Genomic DNA, 12234 nt, shown 5'->3' with positions numbered 1-12234 from the left:
GCTGGCCACTCTAGTCGAGCGATGTCGTTATCCTGAAGGAAGTCATTCACAAGAAGTGCACGATGCGGGCGGCAATTGTCGTCCATGAAGAAGAATGCCTCGCCAATATGCTGCCGATATGGTTGCACTACAGGTCGGAGGACGGCATTCACGTATCGTACAGCCGTTACGGCGCCTTCCATGACCACCAATGGCGTACGTCGGCCCCACGTGATGCCACCAGAAAACGGCATGGGACCTCCACCTTGCTGCACTCGATGGACAGTGTGTCTAAAGCGTTCAGCCTGACCGGTTGTCTCCAAACACGTCTCCGACGATTATCTAGTTGAATGCATGTGCGACACTCATCTCTGAAGAGAACGTGACTCCAATCCTGAGCGGTCCATTCGCCATGTTGCTGGGCCCGACTGAACCGAGCTGCATGGCGTCGGGTTGCAAAGGAGGACCTCGCCATGGACGTCGGGAGTTAAGTGGCGCATCATGCAGCCTATTGCGCACAGTTTGAGTCGTAACACGACATCCTGTGGCTGCAGGAAAAGCATTCTTCAACACGGTGACGTTGATGTCAGGCTTCCTCTGACCCATAATCCGTAGGTAGCAGTCATCAGCTCCAGTCGTGTCCCTTGGGCGGCCTAAGCGAGGCAAATCATAGACCTTGTCTCTCTGTATCTCCTCCATGTCCGAACAACAGCGCTTTGGCTCACTCCGAGACGCCTGGACACTTCCCTTCTTGACAGCCCTTCCTGGCACAAAGTAACTATGTGGATGCAATCGAACCGCGGTAATGACCGTCTAGCCACGGGTGAACTACAGACAACGCGAGCAGTGTACCTCCTTTTTGGTGGAATGACGAACTGATCGGCTGTCGGACACCCTCCGTCAAATAGGCGCTGCTCATGCATGGTTGTTTACATCTTTGGGCGGGTTTAGTGACATCTCTCAACAGTCTGTGATACAATATCCACAGTCAACGTCTATCTTCAGGAGTTCTGGGAATTAGGGTGATGCAAAACTTCTTTTGGTGTGTGTATCTTTCGTTACCAGATGTGCATTCTTTTTTTTGATGGTAATCGTCATATGAACATTTAAAACATGTCCTAAATACCTATTGCACTATAGACAAAATAACGCAGACGAAGAGTCAAATGAAAGCAGGGTTTATAAGTACAACGAAATTTTAAAAAATGAGTAAAAGATATAATGAACCCGATAATGTGGACAAAACAAACAGGGTGATAAAACCAAAGAAAATAAATCAAAATTAATACATAAAATTAATTGAAGACACATGACCTAAGAATACAAGCAGAATAGGAAAGATAGGAAGAAAAATGGGAGCAAATGAAGAAGTCGATATTATCATTAAAATGATGTGACAAAGGAATGGAAATAAAAAATTACATTACTGGTTGTCTATGCACTTATATAAAGTTCATCTTACAACATTTACTGGTTATTTTTATATAAAGCCCAATTATATGAAATATACAGATCTGGTCCACATATAAAAACCAAATTGTTTTGCAAATATAAATCAGTTCCTACATTAAAAACGTATAAAAAACGTATAAACTGTCCAATTACAAAAGCAAATTGCTTTATAAACAGTCTAATTGCATTAAACTATTAAGAGGAAATTGTTTTAGAAACATAGTCCAATTATAGTGGTTACTGTAACCATAGCCCAGATATAAAGAGCATGACGCGTCCATCAGATCTAATTAGGAATTTGTAGTGCATCATCAAAAGCACCAATACCGAGAAAAGAAATCCAAATGCAGTTTTAACTCATAATGAAAGTTATTAATGCACTATATGTGATCAAAATTCCTTAGGAATTATAGTTTATTCTGATTATATGACTATTATCATTGAATTATATTATATCGACTACAGTACCCCACTGATATTTAACACAAGTAATGCCCATTAATGTTGAGATGTCAGAATAATTATCTAACAATTTTCAGAATGATCCACATACTCATTGACTCTTCTGTGGATTGTTCCAGTCAGGTACTGCACCTAATTTCACTGAATGTTAAGAGGATGAATGCATTACAGTGTTAAATCTTACTTTATATCAATCTTACTTTATATTGACATACTTTCCAAAGGAGTTTTAGTAAACTAGAAATGCAACACAATAACACCCACTCACCACTGCAACCCTCCCCACCCCACCCCCCACCCCCAACACACACATTATATATGTATATTTACTCTTTTAAATCTGTGCAGTTAATACTCCTAAAATCGATTAGTGTAATTTAGCATGTGGCTATATCAATCCACCATACTTCACTCAAAAATAAATTATGTAAGTAGAATCAGTTGACCATGTGCTTATAAAAGGCGGATATCCATACTCATTTAAGATGTCAGAATGATAAATTTTGTTTCTTATGCTTATGCATTCTCTAGCTGTGAGGAGAAATCAGTAGAACAGTGTATCCAGTCAAATTATGAAGTTGTACTGTGACAGCCTGGTCAGTAGTAGATGCCTATAACCAAAGTGATTGGCTCGCCTCAATGGATATACATATTTTGGGGCCTTATACATTGGAAAGGATACTATTGTTGTTGTTGTTGTTGTTGTTGTTGTTGTCTTCAGTCCTGAGCCTGATTTGATGCAGCTCTCTATGCTACTCTATCCTGTGCAAGCTTCTTCATCTCCCAGTACCTACTGCAGTCTACATCCTTCTGAATCTGCTTAGTGTATTCATCTCTTGGTCTCCCTCTACGGTTTTTACCCTCCACGCTGCCCTCAAATACTAAATTGGTGATCCCTCTATGTCTCTGAACATGTCGTACCAACCGATCCCTTATTCATGTGCCACAAGCTCCTCTTCTCCCAAATTCTATTCAATACCTCCTCATTAGTTACGTGATGTACCCATCCAATCTTCAGCATTCTTCTGTAGCACCACATTTCGAAAGTTTATATTCTCTTCTTGTCCAAGCTATTTATCGCCCACGTTTCACTTCCATACATGGCTACACTATATACAAATACTTTCAGAAACGACTTCCTGACATTTAAATCTATACTCGATGTTAACAAATTTTTCTTCTTCAGCAAGGCTTTCCTTTCCATTGCCAGTCTACATTTGATATCTTCTCTACTTCGACTATCATCAGTTACTTTGCTCCACAAATAGCAAAACTGTTTTACTACTTTAAGTGTGTCATTTCCTAATCTGATTCCCTCAGCATCACCCAACTTCATTCAATTACATTCCATTACCCTCGTTTTGCTTTTGTTGATTTTCATCTTATACCCCCCTTTCAAGACACTGTCCATTCCATTCAACTAGTCTTCTATGTCCTTTGCTGTCTCTGACAGAATTACAATGTCATCGCCAAACGTCGAAGTTTTTATTTCTTCTCCATGGATTTTAATATCTACTCCGTATTTTTCTTTTGTTTCCTTTACCGCTCGCTCAATACACAGATTGAATAACATCGGGGATAGGCTACAACCCTGTCTCACTCACTTCCCAACCACTGCCTCCCTTTCATACCCCTCAACTCTTACAACTGCCATCTTCTTTATGTACAAATTGTAAATAGCCATTCGCTCCCTGTATTTCACCCCTGCCACCTTCAGAATTTGAAAGAGAGTATTCCAATCAACATTGTCAAAAGCTTCCTCTAAGTCTACAAGTGCTATAAATGTAGGTTTGCTTTTCCTTAATCTTTCTTCTAAGAGAAGTCGTAAGGTCAGTATTACTTCACGTCTCCCAATATTTCTACGGAATCCAAACTGATCTTCCCTGAGGTCGGCTTCTATCAGTTTTTCCATGTGTCTGTAAGGAATTCGCGTTCGTATTTTGCAGCTGTGACTTATTAAATTGATAGTTCGGTAATTTTCACTTCTGTCTGCACCTGCTTTCTTTGGGATTGGGATTATTATGTTCTTCTTGAAGTCTGAGGGTATTTCGCCTGTCTCATACATCTTGCTCACCAGATGGTAGAGTTTTGTCAGGACTGGCTCACCCAAGGCCGTCAGTAGTTCTAATGGAATGTTGTCTACTCCCGGGGCCTTGTTTCGACTCAGGTCTTTCAGTGCTCTGCCAAACTCTTCACGCAATATCATATCTCCCATTTCATCTTCATCTACATCCTCTTCCATTTCCATAATATTGTACTCAAGTACATCGCCCTTGTATAGACCCTTTATATACTCCTTCCTTCTTTATGCTTTCCTTTCTTTGCTTAGAACTGGGTTTCCATCGAAGCTCTTGATATTCATGCAAGTGGTTCTCATTCCTCCAAAGGTCTCTTTAATTTTCCTTTGGGCCTTATCTATCTTACCCCTAGTGAGATAAGCCTCTACATCCTTACGTTTGTCCTCTAGCCGTACATGCTTAGCCATTTTGCACTTCCTGTCGATCTCATTTTTGAGACGTTTGTATTCCATTTTGCCTGCTTCATTTACTGCATTTTTATATTTTCTCCTTTCATCAATTAAATTCAATATTTCTTCTGTTACCCAAGGGTTTCTACTAGCCCTCGTGTTTTTACCTACTTGATCATCTCATCCCTCAAAGCTACCTATTCTTCTTCTACTGCATTTCTTTCCCTCATTCCTGTCAATTGCTCCCTTATGCTCTATGTACAACCTCTGGTCCCATCGCCTTGAATTCCCACCTTTTTGCAGTTTCTTCAGTTTTAATCTACAGTTCATAACCAATGTATTGTGGTCAGAGTCCACATCTGCCCCTGGAAATGTCTTACAATTTAAAACCTCGTTTCTAAATCTCTGCCTTACCATTATGTAATCTATTTGATACCTTTTAGTACCTCCAGGGTTCTTCCATGGATATAACCTTCTTTCATGATTCTTAAACCAAGTGTTAGCTGTGATTAAGTTACGCTCTGCGCAAAATTCTACCAAGCGACTTCCTCTTTCATTTCTTAGCCCAAACCAAATACACCTACTACGTCTCTTTCTCACCCTCTTCCTACTCTTGAATTCCAGTCACCCATGACTATTACATTTTCGTGTCCCTTCACTACCTGAATAATTTATCTCATCATACATTTCATCGATTTCTTCACCATCTGCAGAGCTAGTTGGCATATAAACTTGTACTACTGTATTAGGTGTGGGGTTCGTGTCTATCTTGGCCACGATAATGCGTTCACTACGCTGTTTGTAGTAGCTTACCCGTACTAAATTTTTTTTAATTCATTATTAAACCTACTCCGGCATTACCCCTATTTGATTTTGTATTTATAACCCTGTATTCACCTGACCAGGAGTCTTGTCCCTTCTGCCACCGAACTTCACTAATTCCCTCTATATCTAACATTAACCTATCCATTTCCCTTTTTAAATATTCTAGCCTACCTGCCCGATTAAGGGATCTGACATTCCACGCTCCGATCCGTAGAACGCCAGTTTTCTTTCTCCTCATAACGTCGTCCTCCTGAGTAGCCCCCGTCCGGAGATCCGAATGGGGGATTATTTTACCTCCGGAATATTTTACCCAAGAGGACGCCATCATCATTTTATCATACAGTAAAGCTGCATGCCCTCGGGAAAAATTACGGCTGTAGTTTGCTCTTGCTTTCAGCCATTCGCAGAACCAGCACAGCAAGGCCGTTTTGGTTAGTGTTACAAGGCCAGATGAGTCAATTATCCAGAATGTTGTCCCTGCAACCACTGAAAAGGCTGTGCTGCCCCTCTTCAGGGACCACACGTTTGTCTGGCATCTCAACAGATGCCCTTCTGTTGTGGTTGCACCTACGGTACCGTCATGTGTATCGCTGATCACGCAAGCCTCTCCACCAACGGCAAGGTCCATGGTTCATGAAGGGGGAGGGGGGGAAGAATATATTTGTCCCATAAATATAATCATAATGAGTTACGCTATGTGATTCAGCCTTGTTATTCGTGTAATATTAAGCCAGTGTCATTTGTGTTTCATCCATAAAAATGTGCCTGTTTAACCATAGGCACCATCTGCATCTTTTATTTTTTGGTGGTATTTCTGTAACTACATACTATCCCACACTGTAATTAGACAGCGAGTGAATTTTCCTAATTAGCTGTTTGACATATTGTTGTGTCTGTAACATAAGATCTTTGGACAACAGCAGCAGTAAAATACATACTATTGGCTGTTCCATGCACTTTAATGTTTATATTCTATGATATAGGAGATGTTGTGTATAACACATCTTATACTGAATTAGTACATTTCAGAATGAGTAACCATTGCAGTTGGGAAATAGGCAGCTGAACAAGTTTGAATATATGTTGTTATATCTATGTCACACTGTGTGCATAATACTCATACATATCAAATGTATGTATGTATGTATGTATGTATGAACAATCTTTTGTGAGGTATAGTCATTGTATATATTTTATGTATAGTTTGTTCCCTGTGTGCAGATGACCCGTGGAATATCTGAAATTGACCAAAGTCAATATTAAAAAATAGAATAACTAGTACATCTGTGTATGGTTTAACGCAGTTCTTAACATGCTTATATGCTGTCTGGCACTGCCTATAACAATACTTCCAATTAAACTGTATGTATATTCATAAATAATATTTACAATAACTTAAACAGTCATATCCTCATTACCAAAATATTTCGAAAACAAGCAATGTACAAATATTTCTGAATGTTGACTTTCCATTTGTTGCCTTTTTCGACAGGTTGTTGGCACTTTGGTGTCTGCACTGGTGATAGACCGCCTAGGTCGACGACCCCTGCTGTTTCTCTCTAATGGGGTTGTCGGGACTTCGGTAGCAATCTTGGGTGTCTACATGTACCTCAAGCAAGAGATGGAGGTGGACCTGTCTTCCTTTGGCTGGCTTCCTGCCACATGTCTCTCTATATACTGTTTGACACTGGCAGCTGGACTGAACGCACTGCCATATGTGGTGCTAGCTGAAATAGTGGCTCCAAGGATCAGACCTGTGGCCGCCATTATCATGTACACAATTCTCCCTGGCTCTTCAACCATCATTTCCAAACTTTATCCAACCATGTCAGAGACAATGGGAGCTTACGGCGCCTTCTGGTTCTTTGCAGCTGTCTGTTTGGTCTGTGCTCTCATCGAATGTTGGTTGCTACCAGAAACCAAGGGACGACCTCTGGAGGACATTATCAAGGAACTCAGTGGTGCAAAGGATGTCATTATCAACAACTCCCAATGATGTGCTATCTTGCATTACAAGTATTTCTGAAATTTGTCACTTCTGTTTGCATAACATTTTGTTTCACCCTGTAGTAAAGCATTGTCTCCAGAATACTGCTAAACTGAGTCGTAATCTGAAATGTGCCTCTTCTTGATAATTGATGCGTTACATTTCAAAATTTATTTTCTTTAGCCACTGATTTGAAGAATCTATTAAAATAGACGTGAAATTGTGTGTATGATATTGTCCCAAATCTCGCTCCTCAGAAATCTTTTCAGCATGTGCATCTAATTATTCACCACTGAAAACGTCAAATAAGAAGGCTTATGGTGATAAGAGAGCTGGAGTATGCATACACAGTATTTTGTACATGAAGAAGCTTTAAGATTTTGACAGATGAAGGAAGATTCCATTGTAATAGAATTGCTGTATGCTTAGTTACTATAGTGAGTTCGGCGCACCGTTACTTCATGAATATCATACACAGTTAATTGTCAGTTGTAGTGTAGTTAATTAACTGCACAATTTTTGAATGTTAACTGTGAAAGGAAATGTTAGTGTAAGAGTCTACAACAAGCAATATTTATAGTTGATCAGTGATTCCCATAGTCTTTATGTTAAAAAGTATGTCGTGATCCGTCTTCCATGCTTCAGATGTTTTCCAGAGAATATCAATGTGTTCTACTCTACCTTTGGGATGGCATCGAACTGTTGTCATGTGCGTCACTCGCTATGGGGTGGCGTTTTGTGTGAAAACGAATAAATTAAAAAAGAAACCCAGATAAAATTGTTTTGTAATGTAATGTTCACTTTGTTTGTCAGCACCAAATATTACAATATAATGCTAGTTCCAATTGCATCACTTTGCTTAATCATGTCAGACAGCTGCCAAATATACATGTTTCATTATTTTACATGTGACAATTGCATCTTTCATGCACCGTCAATACTCTGTCCCCAATGTTAAAATTATCACTACTTCTACTCACACTTCCATGTTCTCTATCGTCGATTTCTTCACTGCTACCATCCGACCGACAATGACTGAACGTCGGCTGGGCTGGATGTGTTCACTAGCATTGCAAGCCACAACTACACTGATAGCCCACAGTGGTTGGCAAAAACAAAGCGGCGGAACATGCACCTTTTCAAGTGAACGAAAGAAAGCGGAATAGTCTTCGGGAGAGGTCCTTCCCTTTATGGTACATTTGTAATCAAAAATCCACATTAAAAAAGGCACTGAGTTGGAGCTGAAATTTAGATATACATTTACATACACCGAACTATAATGTACAGTAATAAAATTTTTTAATTGAAATCTGAGGACTCTGAGGATACGTTCACTTCACATCATATACAAATTGTTCCCAATATAGTATTCGTTTGTATCTGCATTTAAATTCATCTTACATGCTCCATCAACTGGATGACCAACTTCACTGGTGTGAACGGCTCCTTATGAAGGGTCTGCAGGCAAGAGATATACAGAAAAAAAACGTGTAACGAAAGAATTCTCCAAGATGTGATCCTGGCTATTCTATGAACAGCGCTGATTTGCATGAGGCATGCTCGCTAGTGACAGAGCACACGTATCTCGACATAATAGCGAATTATGCAGTTCCATAGATGCCACCCGACGTCACTTCCAGCAGGACGATTCCTGCCCCTCCCCCTGGTTTGACTTCTGTGTTTTGTATCTGAAGGAGCGAAGGGGTTTGTCAAGGACATTGCTTACAGAACAAGGTTTCGAGAGCTGGTAGATCAGAGACAACGGGGCTATGCGCGACAGTGGAGGCCATAACACCTGTCATGCTTATGGACATGTGACGAGAAGTGGAATAATGATTCGGCATCTGTAGAGCTATAGACGATGTCCACAATGAACTGCACCAGCATATATTGAGATGCTGTGTACAAGGCTGGACAAACAAAGTTGTAAACTTTAATAGCTAGAAATACAAATAAATGTTTTTGTTTATCTCTAGCCCAGACACCTTGTAAAAGCATTAGCTCTACTCCCATACATCAATTGCACCAGCATCTTCTAAGAAAAGGGGTCAAAAGCTTAGAACACAGATAAACAGACATGTCGCTCTCTTCAAGTTCCATACTGCTTATTTTTGAAACTACTTTCAAAGTTACGTGACAGATGGAATAAGGCTAAAAGCGCCACTATTCACTAACGCAGTTGGATGTGATTGTCACTGTTCTTTTGCGATACCTAAGCTTTATGCCTCAGTAGTAAATCTTCCGACTACGGCTCTAAAGCTCTGGGGTTTGATCCCAGGTCGCTCACAGAATTTTTTTCTTCCACTCGTTACTCCGCTCACATCTATCAATGTTTCTTAATGTGGAAATGCAGCTCAAAAGCACGAGGGTCGCAAGGGCATGATACCTCCAGTAGAACCATTTCTATTGGTGTTCATCACAATCTTCATACTGATGACAACTTTATCTCAGGTTAAAGGAAAAACAGATTAAATAATAAGATGAACAGCTGTGTTAGTACCACGTATATATAATTAAAAATAACGAAATTTCTGCCAAATGTCCGATATTCGTGCCATATTTGTCATCTCAGGTAAAATACTGTCCAAATCCATTGTATGTATGGTATTTTTTGTCCATATCTTTTAAAAGCGCCATAAATGTTTTCTGTTTGCTAAATTCTCAATTTTTGTCCCACTATGCATCATCTAGTTTACGTCTAACACAGGATGTGGACACAATAGATCAGTTTGTTAGGAAGTACTACGTCTTTAGACAATTTCAGAAAACCATGTGTTTTTGTGCTGTCAGACATAACACTCGCTTTATCCATGTCCGGTTTTTATCCTGTATGAGGATTCTCATTTCGTGATCTCTACTAAATCTAGTAAAAAAAAAAAAGAAACTGAAAGTACGATATATTGCACTGCTATGTCTGTTGAGAACGCGAGTGTGATCAGGCATGCATTATTAACAGGTTTGCCGTCTGAAACATGCACTGTATAGCTATTTAAGGATTTCAAGCTAATGTTAATCACAGCTTTAAACTTGAGTGATAGATGGAAACTTCCAAGTTCAGAAACTGACATGAATCGTTCTCGTTATAAAGCATTTTGTGAATTCATCTAATATGTTGAGTGCCAACAAAAGTATCTTGTCCAAAGCAAAATCAAATGTGTGTCTCTGACAAAATTACCACACATCAATACTTGGTTTCCCACCATAATGTTCTACAGATAGAACCCATTTTTGTATGTCCTGAGTACTACCCTGGTAATATTCCTATAATCTTGATATCACTGTAGTGACAGTGCTTTTTTTTACTTGGTTTTTGCAACTAAAATCTCCTAATTATTGTATATTTAGAATTTTATCCGTCTTCAGCAACTGTGCTTCTATTTGTTGAAATAAACAGCAACCAGTTACACAAAAGAAATTTTATTTTCTTATCGCTTTTAGTCACCTAATGCCCTTGTTCAGAAGATGGAATGATGTTTGTAGTTGATGTTTGGTTTGCATACTCCATATCTCTACAGATATTTCTGACGCTTTCTAAGAACGCGATAATTATAATCTTATGAAGAATAGCACCAGTTGCCTGAAACTGCTAAAGGAATATAATCACTTTTGCGTAAATGTCTGCTGAATATTTCAACATATCGTGTATTTTTGTTATAGATGAGCTTAATGGGCCACAATAATTCTCCATAGAGTGCAGTACATAGTTAGAATCTTCCAACACCTATGGAATGTATATTAGAGAATTACGTTCGGTGTCTTACATGGCGATGTGCAACTGAGAAATACATTTTTGTCATAAGCAAAATTATACTTCTGGACTAGAATCAAAAAATTTGAGAATGCTTCTTAGATTAATACAATGAATGAAACACAACTATGAGAAAATAGCTGTGATAGTAAGAACATAGCTCTGTTAATGCCATTTTTTGTGGGAACAGCAGTTATCTTAAAGTTAAAAAGTTAATTCCTATGTAATTTTTTTATTATATTATATCTTAATCTCTTAGACAGGAGCTTAATAAAGGGAAGTTGTGTGTTACAAAAAGCAATGTGTAAGGAGAGAAATATAAAATAAAATTTGTGCTAATAGCAAATTCATTACCAATAATTTAAATGATGCCAGATGATGTTACGAATGAAGCGCTAAAAGTAATACAAAGCGTTTGTTACTCACCAGATACTATAAATGAAAAACAGAGAAATTTCAAAGAAGGGTATTCCTAGTCGTTTCTTTCTCAACTCTATCTTTTACATACATTAAATAACAGATATTTACCTAACAAAAAACAAAATCTGTAGGTACACTAACTTTCAAACGCTATACAGATTAAATTTACGTATGTTCTTCCTTTTGTAGGGAAGGGGCGAAACATTCCTACGACAGCTTTCCATGGGAAAATGTTAGCAAAAGTGATGATTACATAAAAGAAAGTTCGTGAAATAAACTAAAGAAATAAAGACAATATCACTCAAATTTATTAAATTTAAGCATCTACATTCATGAGGCAGATACAGGATGATCTTTGTCAATAAACCACAACACTTATACAGAAATATCGTCCCTAAAACAGACGATTCGAAACTGGTCGTAAAAGATATAATTCCTTAATTTCAGCCTTTAAGCGTATAATTCAATGAACTTATATAGAAAATATGTATCAAAATTTAACGACTAAAATATTTATTCCTTTCATGCGTTTTCCGTGAACTTCACAAGACTTCACTACTACAGTAAATAGCTTGCCTGTAAATACTGTAACAAAGAAAAAGTTTACTCTATAAGGCACTATCAAGATGTCGGTAACACAGTAAAGTGAGAACATATGCTGCCTATTGTATCTGTGGCCTATGGCAAGACGCTTCAATAAAGGATCTCACTGATCCTAGCCTCTCCTCGTCAAATAGGGTGAAACAGCGTTTTCGTGTATAAAAGGCAATGACACTCCGTTAAAATGATACCACTCTTTTTCTTACGTCGGAATGTTAAAGATATAGTGCTGTAAATAAGTGTCTATAGGTTTTACTGAAAAAATAACAATTCATGCACTTTCACCTTTAAAAT

General features: G+C 38.6%; 1 protein-coding gene across 2 annotated transcripts in view; it reads left to right on the top strand.

Annotated features, from left to right (window-relative positions):
• LOC126278012 (facilitated trehalose transporter Tret1-like) overlaps window positions 1-11266 on the top strand; it is a 97661-nt gene extending 86395 nt beyond the window's left edge. The window contains exon 5 of one of the 2 annotated variants that reach the window (XM_049977717.1): window positions 6678-11266. In XM_049977717.1, coding sequence (XP_049833674.1) covers window positions 6678-7181 — 504 coding nt within the window. In that variant the 3' untranslated portion in view covers window positions 7182-11266. The remainder of the gene's footprint in view (window positions 1-6677) is intronic. The other variant, XM_049977718.1, reaches the window with a different exon arrangement.
• Window positions 11267-12234: the final 968 nt, after the last annotated feature.

Source organism: Schistocerca gregaria, chromosome 6 (assembly GCF_023897955.1).
Source record: "Schistocerca gregaria isolate iqSchGreg1 chromosome 6, iqSchGreg1.2, whole genome shotgun sequence".
NCBI classification, from domain to species: Eukaryota; Metazoa; Arthropoda; class Insecta; order Orthoptera; family Acrididae; genus Schistocerca; species Schistocerca gregaria.
This window is presented reverse-complemented; position numbering and strand designations above follow the sequence as displayed.